We start from the raw sequence: 21,867 nt of genomic DNA, 5'->3' as shown, positions 1-21,867 counted from the left end.
ACAATCCCACCTCCCCAAAGCCCTGGGAAGGAGAGCGTAGCCCCTTTACGAAAAACTTCTTTGTAGAAATTAAGCCACTGATTTTTTTTTCCAGCCCAGTACGTTTGATTTTAAAATCGGGAGAAGAGGGGGAAAATACTGGTAGTAATGATGTTTTAATAATCGTAAAGGCGTTGCTGATTCTTTTAATGATTCTGTGAAGTAGGTTATTGGTAAATGCTAAGAAGAGGTGAATAAATATAAAACCTATGCGAACAAACACAATGTAGTAGAATGCAAAGGAACTTTACGGTAATGTAAGGTCCCAGTCCCTTACTTGAACTTGAGATACCATATCAATTTAATCAGATAACCCAAGGGGAGACTTCTTGATCAAGCAGCACTTTATTTGATCAAATTAAGCAGCTGGGTAGCCAACAATCTGGAAGCTTGCATGAAATTTCTCTGGTGCAAAAGCTGATTACAAAAAGCAAGAAAGCAACAGTTAGATGCTGGCTAGTATTTCTGCAAGCAATTCCAAGGCAAATGCAAACAAACACAGCAATGGGGGAAAAAATACAGGTAGTCTTCTGTTTACAGCCATTTGTTTAATGATTGCTCAAAGTTACAATGGCACTAAAAAAAATGACTTATGACCAGTTCTCACACTTCTGAGTATTGCAACATCTCCACAAGTCACACAATCAAACTGGGTGCTTGGCAACTGGCATTTACTGTGTTTCCCCAAAAATAAAACCTTCCACAAAAATAAGCCCTAGCTTGATTTTTTGGGGTGGGCTTTATATAAGCCCTAACCCAAAAATAAATCTTACTTATTTCCTAAGACATGAGATAGGTGGAGGACGGGGGAGCTGCGCCACACGCCCCACATCCACTTACCATATCACAGGGCTCTTGCTGCCGCTGCAAAGTGCATTGAGCTGCCATTGACATTGACAACACGAGGCACATCCTGCTGCCACTGCCGCTGCTGGCATGAGGCGTTTCCTGCCACCATTGCTCTGCAAGGCACATCACGCTGCCCCGAGGTGTGTCCTGCTAGTGCTGTTGCCATGAGACTCGTTGCGGGACACGCCGTGGCAGCAACAGCAGTAGGATGCATCTTGTGACAGCAGCAAAATAGCAGGATGTGCCTTGCGGCGGTGGCCACACCAGAAAGTGCCTCATGGCAGCAACGGCAGCAGGACGCTCCTTACGGTGGCAACAGCGGCAGGACACGGCTCGCAGTGATGGCGCCAACAGCAGGACGCGCCTCGTGGCAGACAGCACAACGCACCTTGTGGCGGCAGCAACAGCGGTGGGATGCCCTTCATGGTGGTGGCAGTGGCAGCGGGATGCTGCTTATGATAGAAATGGCAGCAGGATGTGCCTTGCAGCAGTGGCTACAACACAACAGACCTTGCAGAGGAGGGTGCAGCATGGTAAGCGGGCGTTTGGGCAGCTCCTGGAAAAAAATAAGACACCCCCCAAGATAAGATCTAATGCCTCTTTTGGAGGAAAAAAAATATAAGACCAGGTCTTATTTTCGGGGAAAACACAGTATTTACAATGGTTGCAGCATCCCTGTGCCTCGGGATTGTCATCTGCAACCTTACTAGGGAGCATCTGAGAAGCAAAGTTAATGGGGGAAGCCAGATTTGCTTAATGATCGTGTGATTCACTTAACAACTGTGGTTATTTGCTTAACAATGATGGCAAAAAAAGGTTATGAAATGGGTTGTGACTCACTTAAAACTGCCTTGCTTAGCCACGGAAATTTTGGGCTCATTTATCCTCATAAGTTGAGGACTTCTTGTACTTACAAATAAGCACAGTACTATAATGAAAAAGAAAGGCAACCCCAGTACTCCAGTCCGCAAGGCAATAGCAATGAAAGGAGCAACAAGAGCTGCAACAAGAGATTCACTTCCCTGGTCCTCCATGCAGCAGCAAGGAGGAGGGGGAAAAATTGCACCAGCTGCAAAATCACCGGATCTTGTTTGGTCATGTGACCAAGGGGAAGAAAACCATGCATGACCATGTAGATCTCAGAAATTGCCATTAAAATCACAGGCAACTTCCCAAGCCCAAAGAGAGGTCACAAGACTAAACATTGTTAATATGAGGTTATACAGAATATAGAATAACAAAAAGGGACCTTGGAGATCTTCTAGTTCAATCCCACTGCCCAAGGAGGAGATCCTATACCATTCTGGACAAATGGCTGTATAATCTCTTCTTAAAAACCTCCAGTGATGGAGCACCCACAACTTCTGGAACCAAGCCATTCTCATTATGCAGCACTGGGTTGTCCAGTGAGCTTAACAAGCTGAATAGGGCAAGAATTCTTAGAAGGGGCCAGTGAATGAAACTTCATTAATGAGGAAGTTTACTGCATGGTTTTGGGTTAATCACTCTCAATTTCTAATGTTTCATGGAAGAGAATTACACATCCCAAACATACTGGTGGAAAGATATTTATTTATTCATGATCAGAGACCATTTTTTAAATAAAATGCATACAGAATAGGTTAAATAAGTAAAAAAAACACACACATGCGCAAGTTGAAACAATAAAATAACGAAATAGGGATTAGCAATGAGGAAATAACTATTAGAAAAATACCATTTTAGTCCCCCTTAAACAGTGGCTGGCCCATCCACACTGATCAGGTCATCACCATTTACCTTTTTATTAAATTCCAATGGAGAAAACCTATGGGTTTTGTTTTTTTTTTAGAATCTTCTGTGGAAAAACTGCTGGCAAGAACTGTACACTCTTAAGACTCAGTCCATCCTCTGCACTTAGCAAGAATTAGGTGCAGTAATGTAGGTAACATAGTAGGCAATATAATTGGGCTATTGCTTTGATGGCTACATCTGAACAGTTGCAGTGGCGCTGTAGCCTGCAGTGGCGCTCCCCATGGTTCTAATGAGGAGAAAGAGGAAACGTTTTCCTAACTTTCTTATTTATAGCTATTATCTAAGAGTTAACATTCGGGGAATAAGATATTCAAGCTCAAACCTGCTATACTACTCCATGTGCGTAATACAATGCAGCTAAGATACAGTGATATAATTGCATTTTTCCTTTTGTAGTGTTATATTTTTTATCACTATGGCATTTTTAAGTTAATAGCATTAAACATTCAACTCTCATACCTTCCTGCCAAGAATAAATAACATATCTTCCATTTGGAAATGCAATATGGAAGGTATGTTCTTTTACATTATTGATAGCAAAGTGTAAAATAGTTTGGGAGCAGAATGTTTTACTGATTATGATTGAGGCAAAGGAAGGAAGACAAAGTATCTCTCTTCTAACAATGCCATTGTGCCTGACAACACAGTCTAATAGTCTTTTATGAGAAACTGATTCTTAACATATCCTACAGAATCAAATATTCTTTCCTTTGTCTATCACACTGCCTTCCTTCTTGTGCTGTTTCAATGAAAATTGCTGATTGTGGGCCATCTCAAACAGTAAATGCTTACATATAGGGGAAAGAGAAATACATGAACCTAATACTCCTTGATTGTTCATTTATGCCAGTGGTTCTCAACCTATGGGTCGGGACCCCATTTGGGCTCAAATGACCATTTCACGGGGCTCGCCAAACAATGCAGTCCGCCATTTTTCCCCCTTTTCCTTAGCTGTGCTACTCCCTTTTATTCTATTGGCTTTTGAAAGCCAATAGAATAGACTCTCTTGAATAGAGTCTAATTCTATTGGCTTTCAAAAGCCAATAGGAATTGTCCAGGCTGTCTCTGCCCTGCTGAGCCCGCCAAAAGTCCCATTCTGCAAACGGTGCTGCACCAGTTGAGGAGTCCTCGACTTACAACCGGTTGAGTAGTCCTCGACTTATGACCAGTTGGGGGTCGCGGCATTAAAAAGGTTGAGAACCATTGATTTATGCCAACATAAACTTTCCTCAGATTGACCACTGCATGGCATTTTTGTGATGCTACAATTCATATATGCCTTATTACTGTTAAACTTATATGCTACTCATCTCACAGTTCAAGGCAAAATCATATCACCCATCACACATCAGAATGGCTATGGTTCAGTGATACAACATACACTTTTTATTGAGAAAATGTACCTGAAATGCGTCACTTCTTTTAACGAGGTGGAAATATTTTGGGCAACAGAATCATGAGAGAACTCTATTTGCCAGTATAAAAAGTACCACAAACACAACTGACAGAGCAGATATGGGCAAACAGTTTATATCAGGAGATTTCTTTTAAAAGTATTTGAAGTCTAAAGAAAGTGTGGAGTTGCTGTTATTAGAAGTCACAGTACTCACTTGTGGCTTGAGGACATGTACCAAAATTAAAATAGATGTTAGAAAATTAAAATGGCTATGAAGAACAGTTGTAAGAATTGGGTATGTAATGAAAAGGAGGACTAGGGGTGGCATGATAGCAGTGTTCCAATATTTGCTACCACAAGAAAGAGAGGATCAATGTATTCTGCAAAACACCTGAAGATAGGACAAAAAGCAATGGATGGAAACTAATCAAGGAAAGAACTAATGAGAAATTTCCTGACAGTTAGAACAATTAAACAGTGGAACAAGTTGCCAGGGGGTGCTCCATTTTTAAGAAGAGATTGGTTAACCATTTGTCTGAAATGGTTTGGTGTTTTCTGCTTGAGCAGGGTATGGACTAGAAGACCTCCAAGGTCCCTTCCAACTCTGAATTTCTGTTATTTTGTTTCTCTTGGCAGCAATGACCTGGGGGCCACTCAAAATACTGTAAAAGGTGAGGAATGCCTATACTCTATCAACCTGCTGCCTGCCCATAAAGACAACATAATGGACAATATTTATGTCTTAAGTCAAAGCTACACCTTTATGAATAGAAAGGTACCAGGTATATTGCAATGACTGTAACTGGGTGAGAAAAAAAATGGCATAATAATTTTCAATGGTTTAATATTCTTATGAGCCTTTTAGTGTCGATGAATTTGGGTTTGAAATATTGTTATTGGGGGGGAAATGTAGTAGCCCAATTGTTTCTCATACTTCATTTAACATTTCTGGCAACTCTTTAGAAAGGCTGTCTTTTCTTGAGATTGAAGAAGGAGACCAGGAAAATACAGTTTTAAAGTTATGGCAACAGGTACAAGATGTTATACTACAAATCACATATTTCCTTTTGAATCCAGATCACCGCCCAGTTCAAGTAGTTATTAACATTTCATATTCTTTTTGAAAGCAGGTGTTTGTATATTTTAGGCAAGGAATACCTGCCTGTAGTTCTCTCATTTTAATATACTACTATGAACAAATAAACCTGCCAATTTTCTTCCTGAAGGTAAGGTGACCAACTTTTTTACAATGAAAAGGAGGACACAAATAAATTGAAGAAAAAAAATATCATAAATAAAAGAAACATTTTATTCATTGCAACAATAACACAGAATACACTATAATATGATAAATGCATAATAAAAAACATTTGTAACAATAACATTTTATATTGTAATTATGCTTACATGCTGGGCCCCGCGTCTCCCAAAGCACCAGCTGTGCCGGCTCCAGGGGGGGCAGCCCGCCATCAACACATCCCGCCTGCAGCCACCCCGCCAGTACCACCGCCCACCTTGCGCAGACCCGTGTAGAGGAGGCCCTGCGGCTCCCATAGCATGGGGGGCAGCCGGCCACCTCCGCCCCTCACACCCCCGCCTGCAGCAGCCCCGCCACCCCTGCCTCTTGCGCCCACAGCCATTATTGCCCTAGCAGGGCCGAAGATCAAGAGAAAGTTACCGTGGCATCGCCGCTCCAGTCTCTTCCAGGTATCTTTGGGACTAATTAGGAGATGGTGTAGTTGGGTAGCAGGGAGGAGTGCAAAGTTCCTGCCAAGTCGCCTTCGCTGCAGACAACTTGCATGTGCAAAGTTTGTCAGCCGCGCTCAGCAGCAATTCCTATTGGCTTTTGAAAGCCAATAGCGGGAGTAGCACAGCTCATGCAAAAGTTGAAAAAAAAACCATCAAAAAAACGATGCCAGAACGCCGTTCTGAGCGTTCTATGAGAAAAAAAAAGCCCTGCAGATTAGTCTTCAAATATCGAAAAGGAGGACATGTAGGAGGACACTTTTCGAGGGAGGACAGAACTCACAAAAGGAGGACTGTCCTCCCTAAAGGAGGACGGTTGGTCACCTTACTGAAGGAGATGCTTTGGAGTAATTGGCATATACTTTCAGTATGGTATACAAATATCCAAAACACAACTGAAACCAGCAAAGGATTCAACTAGAATATAAATCTGTGATTTCCTCATCCAAAAGGAGAAAAAGAACAAAATACACATCTTGATTGCTTATTTTTACCACTCTACTGAGTTTCAAATTTCTTTCTTCCTACAAAATATTTGAAAGCAATCTTCTAAACCTATAATGCTGAATACCAGCTCTTAGCATTATTTCAAAACAGATATATCCTGCCAGGATAACATAATGTAGTACACTGAAACTAATGAGAACTCAAAAAAGAGACAAGCATTTCCAAATTAAAATCTGATTTAATACAGGAGGCCAGTGGGTCAAGTATTTTTATGTCAATTGCTACTGAATAAGTATTTGTATTTAAGTATTTAAAGGCATTATATTATGAAATATTATGAGTTAATCAACCTTTCTACAGTGTATAAAGAGATTTGAGCATAGACGTTTCCTGGAATGGAGCAACTTTCACAGGATATATTGGAAACTTTTACTTGCACTTGGCTTAACTTCCTTCTATTCAACACTAAACTTCCCACACTGATACAATTATTTTCTCCATGTAAGGGCAGAACTAGTTGTGTAGCACCAAGGGTGATTTACAACTACTCTTTAATTAGAGAAAGAATCTAGAGGCTTGTTTGCCACAGTAAAGCAGATTTCTGCTATAGATTTGTTCTATGTATTATATAGCTTAGGATCATGTTTAAAAATGTTTATGGTGTTAATTCCAGACTTTCATCTGCAGTTTCAAGGTTGTAAACAAAAAAAGTTACAAAGGTTGTTTTAATGTGTTATAGATCAGGGCTTTTCAACCTTTTCACCCATTGTACCACTTTTAGGGTATGGCAATATCCGAGTACCACCAGTCACCTAGCAAGGTGTCAAAAACTTGATCAAAAAAAAAAAAAAGGAAAAAAGTGATAAAGTACAGGTAGTCCTCGACCTACAACAGTTCGCTTAGTGACTGTTCGAAGTTACAATGGCACTGAAAAAAGTGCCCCCCAAGCCACAGCCAAGCAAGACACCTGCCTGCCCACCCGGCCGCACTCTTCCTCCTATACGAGGTTTTCATTGTTGTGAGCATTTCTGTTGAGGATTGGCAGCGGGAATGGGGTGGGGGGTGTTTGGTTTTTATTCCCCCCGTCTGCTGGATGGTTGCAGCAGGTTTTGGTCACTTCACATGACTCTGGGACACTGTGACCGTCATAAATATGAATCAGTTGCCAAGCATCTGAATGTAAATCACAAGACCCTGGAGATGCTGCAACATTCCAGCTGATCAGTGCTTCTTCTGGGCTCAGCAGAAGCACCAGGATCAACGCCGAGCTCCAGCTGGAGCCTGGCGCTGATCCTGATGCTTCCGCTGAGCCCTGACAGCCCTGCAGCTCCAGCCATCTCTTGCTCAGGCTTGTGTGGTGCTGCCACCAGTTCAGCTCATTCCCCTCCCCCGCTATTTTTCTAGGATGGTCGCGTACCACCTGCCAGGTGCCAATGTACCACAGGTGGTACCCGTACCACTGGTTGAAAAGCCCTGTTATAGATGACTTTTTTTCAGTCATTAGGCTTTCAAGTACAAGGAATGACTGCTTATTTTGAGCTGATGTGTTGTGGTACTGGTTAACCATTCACCTGACCATTTCTGCCATGGGCACCAATTGTACTTCAGCATGCTATTGGAATATATCAGATGACAATAAGTTGGATAGACTGCCAGAAAAGCGAAACACATGGCCAGATGTTGTGTGACTGTAACATCATACACTACAACTAAAAACATGAGGAATTCAGTTATATTTCTTTACTCTGAACTGCATTCTGTTTAAAGGACGTGTTCACAAAGGAAGTCAAGAGATACTTGCTTTCAGCTTTTCATGATGTATTTCCTAGGAATTTAGGAGAAATACTGTTTCCTCACTATTTAGAATTTGAATCAGTAGGTTTTATTGTTTTTAAATAGCAGTTTTACAGGTGGATTTACACCTCTATTTACAAAACACTTTTAAGTACAATATAAAACAATTTGATAAAGATACACAGTACAGATTTTTAGAAGTCAGGTCTACAATTATATACCATCATCAGGAACATTTCCCTCACCAAAATACTGCAAAAAGATAGTTGGATTACTAGTATAGAATTGATCTAGCAATTTCTTGCGTTCTTTGGAGGAGAGACTGGAGTCTTCATCAATAGTTTTTAGTAAAGACACCAGTTCCTCTTTTGTAGTTTTTTTGGCACTGAAATGATACTCACATTCATCAAGCCTCTGGCAAAAAGTATATCCTGGAACAAGAATAAAATTCATTATTAAAAAATATCCTAGAAATTTGAGGTGTTTATAATGGTTTTCTTAAATGTTTGCACAATATTCCCTTATTTACAATTCAGAGTGATCCTGGTCTTTTTTAAATTTTTTGGATAAAGGTGGAGGATCTGTCTTGCATTTTAGACTCAAAGGGGTCAAGTTGCCCAACTAATCCCAACTCTCTTTCCATGAAGTTTAGGATGTTTAGTATTAGAAAATGGTAAGCACTGAGATATTCAGTACTTTTTCTGAATAGGTTGAAAGCATGATGTAAAATTTTGCATAGCCCATCTTGATAAATTTATTTACTTTTAATGTCACTCTTCCTGCCAAAGAGCAGATTTTTCTAGACTGACTTATTTAGCAGCTTCGTTTTCATAATGGACTCTGCCCGGAGCAGCTCATGCTAAAGTTTATTATTAACATGACTAAAGCTTATGAAAATAAAGTTTACCAATATTCAGACTGGATTCTGTGCCTCTCTGTATAGCCAGAAGCTTATTGCTGACCATTTTATGTAGCGTCCCTGGAATCTTGAACAAAATAAAATAAGTTATTAAGAATGGAATAGACTACACATAATAGTGTGGAGAAAATGACTTGGGAATACCTACCTTTAAAACATCTTTCTGATAATCCACTAGAAATAAAATCAAAAGATCCGTTTTTCCTTTAGATAATGTTTTATTGTTGATTATGGCTCTGGAGAACATTCTTTTCACAACCATCCTGTTTTCACTCTATAAGCCAGGGTGGCGGGGCGGGGGGGGGGGGAAGAGCAGAAGGATTAAAAGTTTATACTGCTAGATCCACCTCTTTTCCTATAGCTATAGTTGTAGCATATATTCTCAGTTTTCAAATGCATGGCCCTTTAAGTCTCAGTTAATCGATCATCTTGTAAAAGGGCTGTCAACAATAGTTATACAAATGCAAGCAATTTTAAACATTAGGCAAATGAGGTTGATTTATTTCAGAGCAACCTATATGCACTTGTGCATTGCATTCTTCCCATGGTCTCCCTTCCAGTGCTAAGCTATGTCAACTAGGTTATTGTGATCTTTTCTAGGGCAATATTAGAAATTCATAATTATGGTGTAGAAAGCCAGGCTGAGGTCACCTTCTCACTTCAGTGCTCCTCTTCTCAGGAGGAATGCTGCTGCCATAGAAAGTTTGCTTATTTAATAAATTTGGATGCTGCCCAACTGTCAACAACTCTGGGCAGCTCATAATTGTGGTCTTTTCCTATATATAGTGGTACCTCGGTACTTGACTGCTTCAAAACTTGCTGATTTGGTATTCAATGTATTTAGACATGAAAATGTTGCCCCAGTACTCAACATTTGTTTAGTACTTGACATACTGTGATAGGAAGAGGGGGTGGCTGCAGAGAACAGACAGGAAGCCGGCTGTGCTGGGAAGGTTGCTACAAAAGGAGGGGGCACTCACAGAGGGCGGACAGGAAGTTAGCCATGCTGGGAAGGTCGCTGACATAGGAAAAGGGACAGACAGAAAGTTATTCCTGGCCGAAACAAAGGGTCACATGGTAAGTCATGTGCTTTGGGATTCATCCTTTTTAGTACTCCTTGCACCTCCCAGAACTAATTAACGATGTGTACCGAGATACCACTGTAATCTTTGATTTCAGCTACTAATCATTGCACTGGAAACATCCACTGTCTAACACAGAATTCAGGAACCTGAAGCTTCCTGATGTTCCTGAACTACTGTATTGATTGCTGTAAATTGGGTTGTTGGGAGTTGTAGTTTTAGTATATCTGAAGGTCCACAAGTTCTCTACCCACATTCCCATGTCACCAAAAAGTGTGAAGAGGCTTCATAAAGTACTTGCCTCGCTTTGCAGCTTAAGTTCAGAATTCTGAGCTATCACAGCCATAAAATAAAGCAGTTTCCTGAATTCCTCTCTCGCAGGGCTATCCAATAATTTTAAATAGAGCTGAATGGCTTCCAAAGCCTGATCAGTTTTTCCATTAACTGGAAGGAAAACCAAACCAAATTGTTACATTGCATTTTTATTTAAATACTGATTGACGAACATATGCACGGTTTGCCATTTCCCTCTTATTTTAAACTATAAAAGAATGTGAAATATAAATTTAGATCAGATTGATTAAATCAATATTCAATTTTTTCATGGTCTGCACCAGAACCTACTTCAAATTTCATACTAAAATATGCTTAATAAGATCATTAATATTTCAGAAAATTGTGCCTTTATCAAATCTCACAGCTTCTTGATTTAATTAGAATCCTAGTTATTTGTTAGCTATAAATAATAACACCACTACTACTGCCAATAGGACACACTGGCAGAATGAATCTGCTGGTAAATCCCTATTATATTGTTATAGATTTCCAATGTTCATTATGGAAGTTTTCCCTTGTAAGGAGTATGTTGGCTATCCACTTATTGACTATGGTCTGCTTCGCTTTAGAAATTAATTGTATTAATTAATACACACATACATAAAAGGCATGATTAAGTATTACAAGCAAACACATGACCTGCAGGCATAAAGAAAGCTTTAGTTAGGATTATAGTGGTGTCATGGCATTCAAACATCTGACTTGGAGATGGTTGCTTTTACAGGATAATCCCTCAACTTTAATTTCTGTTGCTAAGCAAGGCGGTTGTTAAGTGAATTGCACCCGATTCTACTGCAGTTGTTAAATGAAGAAGTGTTAAGATGATCGTTCAGCAAATCTTTCTTTCCCCATTGATTTTGGTTGTCGAAAGCCAGTTGTAAAAGTCACAAATGTAGATCACGTGACCCCAGGACCCTGCAGCCATTGCAAATACATGCCAGTTGCCAAGAGCTCAAATTTTGATCATGTAACTGTAGGGATGCTGAGACAGTCATTAAGTACGAGGATCCATTGTAAGTCACTTTTTCAGTTCCTTCAAACAATTGCTAAACAAATGGCTATAAGTCGGGGATTACCTGAGCACTGTATATATAACTGTCACCGATCTTCTGCATGTTATACAGGGCTCTACAGAGATATAGGTAAAACTTTAAGGATTTACATCCCAAAGGTGCTTTTCACTGTTAACTGAAGAAGCTTCTTGGATAAGAAGCGAAATGTCTTCAAAGAAAAAAAAAAACAAGAAAGTCCAGTTGCTTTTTAAAAAGCACCTTTGGGACAACCATGACCTGGATGATTGAGAATCTCCATAGATATATGGGTTATATCACCGCATCAGAATGTATCCTGCAATGCTGCACATTGGAAAAATTGACAGATAGTTCATTTTCACTACTTATCACTAGCCTTCATATAGAGTGGATTTCACACTGTGATAATTCATCATTGTTGCTTGATTTTGGCTTAGCTGTAAAGTCTGGCACTGGGGTTTCTAAATCATAGATTAGGCCTTAGCACAGTGGTTCTCAACCTGTGGGTCGGGACCCCATTTGGGGTCGTACGACCATTTCACGGGGGTCGCCAAACACAGTCCGCCATTTTTTTCCCCCTTTTCCTTAGCTGTGCTACTCCCTTTTATTCTATTGGCTTTTGAAAGCCAATAGAATAGACTCTCTTGAATAGAGTCTAATTCTATTGGCTTTCAAAAGCCAATAGGAATTGTCCAGGCTGTCTCTGCCCTGCTGAGCCCGCCAAAAGTCTCATTCTGCAAACGGTGCTGCACCAGTTGAGTAGTCCTCGACTTACGATCGGTTGAGTAGTCCTCGACTTACGACCGGTTGGGGGTCACGGCATTAAAAAGGTTGAGAACCACTGCCTTAGCGTGTTATGTAATATGGTCACTATATTTTACTTTAAAAAACTATGGTAAAACAAAGCAAGGTTTAATACAATATGTGGATATGAAGCAAGATAGAATTGATTTGTTGAAACTGAATATAGATAGTTTAAACGCACATCTGACCTTTTATCCCACCTTATTTTTCATTTGTAACTTGAGGTAGCGAGCATATTTAATACTCCTTCCTGCTCCTGTTTTGCCCACAACAACCCTGTGTGGTAAATTGGGCTGAGAGGGAATGACCGGCTCAAGATCAGCCAGCCAGTTCTCATGCCTAAAGTGAGACTAGACCTAACAGCCTCCTGGGTTCTAGCCTGGTGCCTTGCCCACTAGACCAAACTGGCTGTCATCTTCACTTCTATCACATCTTAGGCTATTAAAAAAAGTAACAACCTGTATTTAGAACTCTCCATTGCCTTTATATGTAAACCTTTGTGCATTACCCTCTTTTCAAAATCGAAGCAGTATGCCTGGAGGTCCCATGGATACTTGCTCTTCCCATTTCACCAACACAGGGCAATCTTGCATAATGGGAGGGGGAATGCATGACAAATCACTTGGGTTTTTACAACATGTGTTAAATCCATTCACTTACCTAGCAGCTCAGCAATTCCCAGGTGGATTTCAGGCACCTGGTTTAGCAATGGTTGCTTTTTCTGGCTGTAATACCTCCCAATAGTGTCAAACAACAACAGTTTCCCCACGTGCACTTTGTCGGGCCGATCAGGTAAACTGCGGCTTACTTCAACCACCATCGCATCTGGGAGATACTCCAAACAGTCAATTGCTGCTGAAAGCCATTCATCTGCCCTAGAAAAAGAAAATCCCTATAACGTTCTACTGACTATGGTACTGGCTCTATAGCAGATAACATTTTGTTGTGAATAAGTCCCACTGGAAGTCAAGAGAACATATTAGGGTCAAAGGAACAATGATGAAAGGAACTCTGCTTAAGAGAAGATAAAGCAGCCACTGAGCATGGCACATTTGGGTACAGAGGACGAGGAGAACCCATCTCAAAAATTAGGAGTGAGCAACTTGTACCCCAAATATGGCCCACAAGACCTCTGCAATAGGTGGGGGCAGGACAGAGAGGCCAACATATTCAGCTTTCTGAACTGGCAGGGGGACTTAAGGGACAAAATGGGTGCCTGGACCCTAATGTTTTCATCACTCATAAACAAAAATCAATAGATTTTTCATATTGGTGGACTTTCTAAAGGGGAGAACTGTAATTCTCTTAAGGCCCTCATTTAGTTCCATTTCCCTCAGAGGCCATAAAAGGCCAGGAATATCTCTTACACCCTTCTGAAATGCTCCAAAATTAAAAATGTGGCCTCGAATCATAAAAGGTTGCCTATGTCTACTCTATAGTCCTTCGCTGTTTGAAAAAAAAAAATATTTATTTAGGAAGGCAAATAAAATTTGCTGATAAATCAGTTTTTTGCCTTCCTATTCATACAGTTACATATATAAATACTTACTGAGCATCACCAAAAGCTTTCAGAATTTCTCGGTCAAGATAATTGTTTGTAATGCTATGTTCAGGTTCTTGCTTTGTTTGTGGAAACTGGGACCCAATCTTGTGGTATTCAAGTAAAGAATCAAGCAATGGAAGATCTATTAGCTGCAGGAGACGGGCAATCGTTTGCTCTCCCCAGACTTCGTTAATGACTAGGAAAAATGAAGGACACAAACCAAACAGTGAGATTGTTGACAAACATATAATGATCAAGAAATATAACCCAACATTGCAGTCTATTCTTGAGGTGACTAACTCTTCTTCCGCAGAAAACATTACAGTAATTTATTTTTCCTGTTTTACTGCCAGCCACAAGAATATGTCAGAATAAAAAAAAGAAGATAACCAATAGAGATTTATGCAGCAAACAGTAAGGACTTCGATGTATCTAAAATGCTTTACATTCTTCCCTGTTTGAATTGCCAGAGATCTTTACTAGATGGGAAAACCAATCACGTAAATCATGTTAATTAGGATGCATAAAAGAAAGAAACCCTTGTTAACATTTTTCCAGCTAGAACAATGACACCCTTAACTTGAAGTACTAAACAAAGAACTTGTTTGGGGTTTTCTACATTTTTTCAGAGCAATCTGTAAAGCCAGACACAAAAAAAACGATAGAACTAGCTACTAAGTTAGTATCAGATTTTGTTCTTGTCCAAGAAGCAGATTGAAAGAACATGGCAGCCCCATGTTACAATCTCTTGTTTAAACCAGCTATGGCTTGAGAAGAATGGACTATTTGTACTTCTGGTCTCTTAAGTGGTTTTGATAACTGAGCCACAAGTCAGGCACAATGTAGGAAACAAGGCTGCAGTTGTAAATTCCTTGTTCCTTCAAAAACTTCTGTCTCTGGTTTAAAAACAACTGAAAAAGGGGAAGCAGTAGCAAGTGTGGGAGGAGGAGGCATGAGTGTCTTTAGCATGAGTGGAAATCTGTGGTTTTGTTGAGGAGCTGAGACTACAAACTGAGAAATCCCTCTCCCTTTCCCATCGCTAGCATGAACATACTGTTTTATGCACCCTCTGAATTATTTCCAGATTACATCAAGAGTTGCAGGTTGTTCACTAGTGATCTAGGCTGTCATTATTCTCAGGCATCACCTGTTTTTTTTTTATAATGTGTTATAGATTCGTACTATCTGAGATAACCACGATACGAGGCCATATCACAGGAGAGATATCTGAGTTGTCAGGCTTGTGAGAAAATTAGCAGCTGTGATGAATTCAAGCAAATACCCCACACAACATGTTCTTTTGCTTGGAGCTCTGCATTTTATAGCAGACATGATGGAAGAGAGATTAATTTTCTATTTGTCTCCAATTTAAGAAACAGAAAAGCTTTCCCTGAGACAGTTTGATGTCAAACCCCCCTTACCTTGACGAGACAAATGGGAGCATGGATTTACTTGAGGAGAATTAACAGGTTTTAGACTCAGGTTTTCTAAGAGATCCTCCAAACTTTCTGATCTCTCTGACGATGTACCAAGTAATAATCTTTTTTCCTGTCTGCAGTTAAAAAAAAATAGGAATGGAAGATCCAAGTATCAGTGCTGATAACAATATTTAGACCTTGTTTCTATACACTGAACCTCTGTACTATAATTCCAATGGATACATACATTTTTGTGTATGGTTGCATTTTTAAAATTCCATTCAATCATGTCCAATTCTTGGAGATGCCTAGATATGTCCCTGCAGTTTTCTTAGCAAGGCTTTTCAGAAGTGGTTTGCCGCTGCCTCTTTTCTAAGGTTGACAGAAAAGGTTGACTAGCCTGAAGTTAGGCATCTGAATGTGTGCATAAGGTGGAATTAGAACTCTTGGCCTCCTTAACTACAACACCAAACTGGCTCTTTATAACCAATCCACCTTACGTTAGATTACCACATGGCTACTTCTGCTAAACAAATGATTCTATGTATGTGCATGTATTTATTTGTATCCCACCTTTATTATTTTTACAAATAAATCAAGCCTAGTATCTTAACCACTGACTAGACCAGTGGTTCTCAACCTTTTTAATGCCGCGACCCCCAACCGGTCATAAGTCGAGGACTACTCAACTGGTGCAGCACCATTTGCAGAATGGGACTTTTGGCGGGCTCAGCAGGGCAGAGACAGCCTGGACAATTCCTATTGGCTTTTGAAAGCCAATAGAATTAGACTCTATTCAAGAGAGTCTATTCTATTGGCTTTCAAAAGCCAATAGAATAAAAGGGAGTAGCAAAGCTAAGGAAAAGGGGGAAAAAATGGCGGACTGCGTTATTTGGCGACCCCCGTGAAATGGTCATTTGACCCCAAATGGGGTCCCGACCCACAGGTTGAGAACCACTGGACTAGACCAAACTGGCTCTCTTATGGTTCATTATCCATAGTGGTCATTCCTATCACCAACAAATTCATTTTCCAAGAATAAATTGTTAATAGATTCTATAATTATTGCCAACATCTATGTTATGTAAAATAGCTTGCAAGCTTCCTCACTTTTAAGCATTGTGTCTCTCACTTAAGTAGTTATTTTCAATATACAGACAGCTGAAGTTAAAACAGCAATTTGACTAAAGCTACTTAGTGGTTGTAATGGACTTAATGATATAAGATCCAAATCCAGTACCATCTTCCAATGCTCATAAATTAGCTTGCTAATATCAAATTGCAATCTTGGTTTACTTTACTTAAGTCAGGTAGCTTTATGGTTATGGTATTAATGTTTAATGCCACTACAGTCAGCCAAAGAGATTCCTTGGAAACCCTTTTCTGGATGTCTCTCCTTTCTGAAGTCAGATTAGTGGCACCAAAGCTATGATCTTTTTTGGGCTGCCTCTCCACTATGAAACACACTTCCTAGAACAGTGTTTCTCAACCCTGACAATTTTAAGGCATGTGGACTTCAACTGCCAGAATTCCACAGCCAGCATTGCTGGCTGTGGAATTCTGGGAGTTGAAGTCCACATGCCTTAAAATTGTCAAGGTTGAGAAACACTATCCTAGAAACACTTCAGATTGTTAATTCTAGGCACATAACAAGATGCAATTATTTAATATACATTATATTAATGTATATTAATATACATTATACATATAGACAATATATTAGTCCCCCCCCTCTAGGATTCTCTAGATCAGGGGTAGGCAGCTATGGCCCCTTTAGGACCTATGGCTGGCCCAGGAATTCTGGGACTTGAAGTCCACAGGTTGTAAAGGAGCCATAGTTGCCTACCCCAGCTCTAGATGTTCTACAAAACAGCTCTTTTAATTCTAACATATCCATGCTCACTTTGCTATGAGATTTGTACTGTCATACCACTAGGTGGGCATAGAAGTTAGGAAGATGCAGCCAACCAGGAAAAAAATGTAACCTCCTAATTTTTCATATTTCATATTGAGCATTCTCACAGACCTTTGCTGCATAAAATGGCCATGCTGTCTTCCACAAAGGCTCTCTCGATTTCCTGTATTTGAGAATCTGTACAGGCTGCAGCTGCTATCCTCAAACACGGATCGTTTGTCTTTTCCAAAGACTTTGGTTGAAATAGCCTCAAACACCTTGTAGTCCATCAATGCCTGGCATACTCGTACAACTTTACTCCGATTGATATCTGTGTCACCAAAATATTTGTTTTGGAGAAGATGGGCGTAGATAACATCCACTGCGTCGGAGCCAATAAAACAGTCGTGATAACATTTCAGATTCTGACGTCGTTTTTTCACTTCAACATGGGTCTGAAGTGCGTGGATAATGCTGCTCCAAACATAAGTGGCTCCAAATGGTCTCTGTGCCAAGCTGAAACCTTATAAAGTAATACAGAAGATGCATTAGCGGAAGCATTTTCTTTCTCAAAAGTATAATAAATGCACTCCTTATTTTAAAGAATCCTTTCCAAATGGGGATTACCAAATAAATTATTCATTTACTTCTGAAGCTTTTCTCTCTCACTTGAGGTGGCATTAGTTAAAATCAACTTCCTTTAATGCCATTGGAACACAGGAGATTTTGCTTGGTGTACTAAAGCCCATACTGCAGAAGTGGGCTGGGCTATGGACTATTCTGAGGAGGTGGCTTATGTGTTTTAAGACATGAAATTAATACCTGATGCACTTATCACAAACTACCGTGTTTTTCCGTCTATAAGACGCACCCTTGTATAAAACGTTCTGGCACGCGAGTTTCTCCGCACTGATCAGCTATTCAGCGGAGCGCCGAACAGCTGAGCCAGCAAATCCGGAAGTTCAGCCGGATGATCTTGCCCCCTCCCCCCTCCCAATAGTGGCAAGCCCACAGGGGCTTGATACCTGCACCAGGCAGCATGGCAACTCACACAGGCATGCCCTGGGCTGTGAAGGTTACCATTATTTTTCTGTGTATAAGACGCTGCACTTGTATTAAGACGCACCTGATTTCTGAATAGGGTGTTTGCAGGAAAAAATAGCGTCTTATACATGGAAAAATACGGTAAATTTGGCTTTTCAAATCTCCTAATGAGATATAGGCTGTGCAGGCTACTAAAAGGAAGAAAAGAAAAGAAAAAGATGCTGGTGATTTTACATGCAACTGCCAGCTAAACGTTTTGCACTCTCATTTGACTGGAGAGCACTGGATTCTAATAATATTGCTCTCTCCTTTTAAAAATTCCAGCACAAAGTTATAGTCCAACACTTCTAGTAGGCAACAGGCTGGCAAAGGCATTGAATATATTCCCCCTTTCTCAGGAATTACGCCATTTACTGTTAGCCAACTAGATGCCATTACAATATTTGATTGATAAAAAGTAAAAAGTGCAAATGCTTTGAAAAAGTTCATCAGAAGGTAGACCAATTTAATTGTAAAGTGTATGATATTGTTGTAAAGGACTTTATATTCAAAGCCCACAATGGCCAATTAAAAAAAAAGAGTACCTTATAGCTGGATAGAGAAAAGACAATTCTCTACTGCTTCAGCAATGAGGAATCTGCCACCCTTTAGAGGCTGCTACACTTCAGCTTCACAAGTGTAGAGGTTGCTACACTACACTTCAAAGCCCTGGGGAAAAAAATGGAAAAACTTTGGTGGGAAAAAAATGGTTTTTCCCATTTGTTTCCAAACTGGTTTGGAAACAAATGGGAAAACCCTTTTTTTTCCCACCAAAGTTTTTCTATTTTTCCCACCAGGCTTCCCTTCTCTCATTATGGTTGGGGGCAGTGGGGGTTAGAGTTAACATACGGTAGGCCTGGCAGCAGCATTGGGTGCCACATGCGAGATGGGAAATGGCTGCAGATGGCAGCAAACAGCCACATCGCATCGAAACTGGCCGTTTCAACCTCCTGCCCAATGCCGCTACCATGAGGCCGCGGAACAAGCCAGGCGGCGGTAAGGAACCGGTATAACGGCACGTGGGTCAGAAGAGGAGAGTATCCGCGAGGCCTCATGGCAGTGGCATTAGGCGTGATGCGTGAGGTGGCAAATGGCCGTGGCCGGCGGAAACAGCCTCGTCGCAACGAAACTGGCCGTTTGCCGCCTCGCATGTTGTGCCCAATACTGCTGCCATGAGGCTGCAGAAAAAGCTGGGCAATGGTAAGGAACTGATATACCGGTACCGTGGGTCAGATCCCCCCTCCCCCATCAGCTTCACCTCATCACAGAAGCACTGTTAGTTCCCCCCTTGTGTCTATGGTGAAACCAGACAGAATCGGTGGCAGGCCATCTGTGCAGGCCCTTAAGTAGGGCTTACTTTCAGGGGAAGGACTTATATTAGGCCCACCCCCCGAAAATCAGCTGGGGCTTACTTTCAGGGAAACACGGTATATATTATCATTGCTGTTTCTTTTATTAAAAAAGTATGCAAAAGACTGTTGTATTGTGGGAAAATTGAATAAAAGGCAGTGCATAAGGATGTAACAGATAACTCAGTGCCATATAGCGATGCTGTTTTGATTTAAGACCTTTGGAAACAAAAAACACAACAGGTTTTTTTTTAAATTAAAATTGTTGTAACATTTTTCCCCAAAATGTTTATTACAATTATTATTTGTAACTTATAATTATCACCCACATTAAAACAAATTCCTCTGACATGTGGACACATCTATTCAGTTGTTAATAGAAACTGTCAGTTTGTAATAATTAGGCTACGACTGTAAGTGTGTCTAAGAAATATTCTATTCATTTGACACATTGACAATTAGGAGCAGGGCTGGCTCTCTAGACTAAGGCCAAGCAGACAGGGTCCCAAGGTTACCACATTGAAAAGACTTCTGAAAAACACAATATGTGAAAAAGTGAAAGTCATATGACAACAACGGATGTTAACTTAATTAAAATTTATATGCAAAATGGGTGAAAATGTACAAGAAAAAATTGTCCAGAGATAAAAATCATGACTATAAGGCTAAAAAATTGAAGGGGAAAAAGAAGAAATGAGAGGATGCATTTCTGCAATTTATAACAACATTGGAAGGTGAGCCAGACCATGGGGAGGGGGCAGCATAATATGACTTGGCCTAGGGTGCCAAAGTGGCCCTGGGAGGCTTGAAACCTCACCTTGAAACCCCTAAATAGCACCTTTCAAAAATATTCTTATCAGGTCAATCACAGTAATATACCTAGAGGCATTCTCTTTAAACAAATGGAACTAGTTTTTGTGTGCATGTGTCTTGGTTTGCCAATTGTTCAAAATTTAACCCTGGACTGCCACAAAAAGAAGGAACATAGAGATAAGCCTCGAAAGACAGATTGCAAAACCTGTTCTGAGGGAATAGGAAAGAATACAGAAGGAAATGAGGCACTGTTGCAAAATTTATTCTTGATATAACTTATTTATATTGGTTAGCAACATTTCAGTCAGGAGAGATTCCTAGTTTGCTTGTCCCCAAAGTGGGAAGAAAATACTTCATCTCCTAAATCTCCCCCAAAGGTCCTAAGGCAAAGATGGAGCTTTTCAAGCTTAACAATAATTGATGCCTTTTATAAAGAGGCAGTACAGTAACACCCCTAGCAACCGTTCTTAACTTTTTCTGAGAAAGGGAGAAACTGACAAGCCCGGAGCCCCTTCTCTTAAGGCAGAAGGTGGGCAGGAAGTACTAGATAATCTCTGCTTACGAAACGGCCTTTTCTCCTTGAATTAATACGGCGGAGAGAAGCTGTGAAACCAAGGCAATAAAGGAAACCCTGCACAAAGATAGCAGGGTTGGGAAGTAGGTTAGAGGGAGTCCGCCTAGTCACACATCCTCCCCAGCCGGGACAAGCGCTGCGTGTTGCGTACTACCACCTCGCCCGAAGCAGCGGAGGGGATGGAGAAGCGGCGAGCCCTTCTCCCACAATCCATCCCCCCCTCCCACAAGCCACCCGGAGTAGACAGAGGGCCGGCCAGTCCTTTCTCCCCGTCAGACAAGAGGGGCGGAAAGAAACTGCGCAAGGAAGGGCACCAGGGCAACAAACAACCGGGTCCTTGTCCACGACTAGTTCGGGTGCGAGAGCCCGAAGGGCGCGTGTGTGTGGGGGGGGGGCGACGGCCGGGAGCCATACCACCGGGACAGGGGGGGGCCCATCACTTCAGAGCAGCAGGGCAGAGAAGCCAAATCCGACGGAAAGTTCTCTCCCGTCCTTATTTGCCACGAAGCGCGGGAGCAAAACAAGGGAATTCTTCCTTCCCTGAAGCACCACCAGGCACCTTAGCTTTAAAGAACCCGTCCCGACCGGTCGAGTTTCCTTCTTTTCCTTTCTTTCTCCTCATCATGACACTCTGGCCAGCGGCTTCCCCTTCCCCTTCTCTGTAAAAAAAAAACGAAGGCTTTGCTCCCCTGCCCGCCCTCCCTCTGGAATATACCCCGGGAATCCAGCGTTACCTGGGGGTCTGTTGGCGGGGCTATACACAGCGCAGAGATTCAAAGCTGCCGCCTTCTCTTTCACCGTAGCCATCAGCGCAGCCTCCCTCGCCAAACGCGCCTCCGCGAATGATACAAACGCGCGCTGCCTCCTAGTGGTCTCTTTGCCGGGGTAAGTGGGCGGCCCTTTATATGTGCAGGACATCGCTATTGGTCCAAATTGGTCCTAAGGGCGTTGTTTGG

The 21,867-nt window shown here is 41.1% G+C and overlaps 1 protein-coding gene across 1 annotated transcript; it reads right to left on the bottom strand.

Annotated features, from left to right (window-relative positions):
* Nucleotides 1-8,130: 8,130 nt before the first annotated feature.
* DEPDC7 (DEP domain containing 7) lies at nt 8,131-21,816 on the bottom strand. Its single transcript, XM_039355976.1, has 9 exons — nt 21,646-21,816; nt 17,225-17,615; nt 15,202-15,332; nt 13,787-13,976; nt 12,898-13,112; nt 10,368-10,510; nt 9,133-9,258; nt 8,973-9,051; nt 8,131-8,496 (listed from the first exon to the last, which is right to left on the bottom strand). The coding sequence occupies exons 1-9, from the start codon at nt 21,716-21,718 to the stop codon at nt 8,279-8,281; spliced, it is 1,566 nt and encodes a 521-aa protein (XP_039211910.1). The 5' UTR covers nt 21,719-21,816; the 3' UTR covers nt 8,131-8,278.
* Between the last annotated feature and the right edge of the window lie 51 nt (nt 21,817-21,867).

The sequence above is a fragment of the Crotalus tigris genome, unplaced genomic scaffold (genome assembly GCF_016545835.1).
Source record: "Crotalus tigris isolate CLP2741 ecotype Arizona unplaced genomic scaffold, ASM1654583v1 scf7180000018777.2418813, whole genome shotgun sequence".
Classification (NCBI taxonomy): domain Eukaryota; kingdom Metazoa; phylum Chordata; class Lepidosauria; order Squamata; family Viperidae; genus Crotalus; species Crotalus tigris.
The sequence above is the reverse complement of the archived record's forward strand: the minus strand, read 5'-3'. Positions and strand labels throughout refer to the sequence as shown.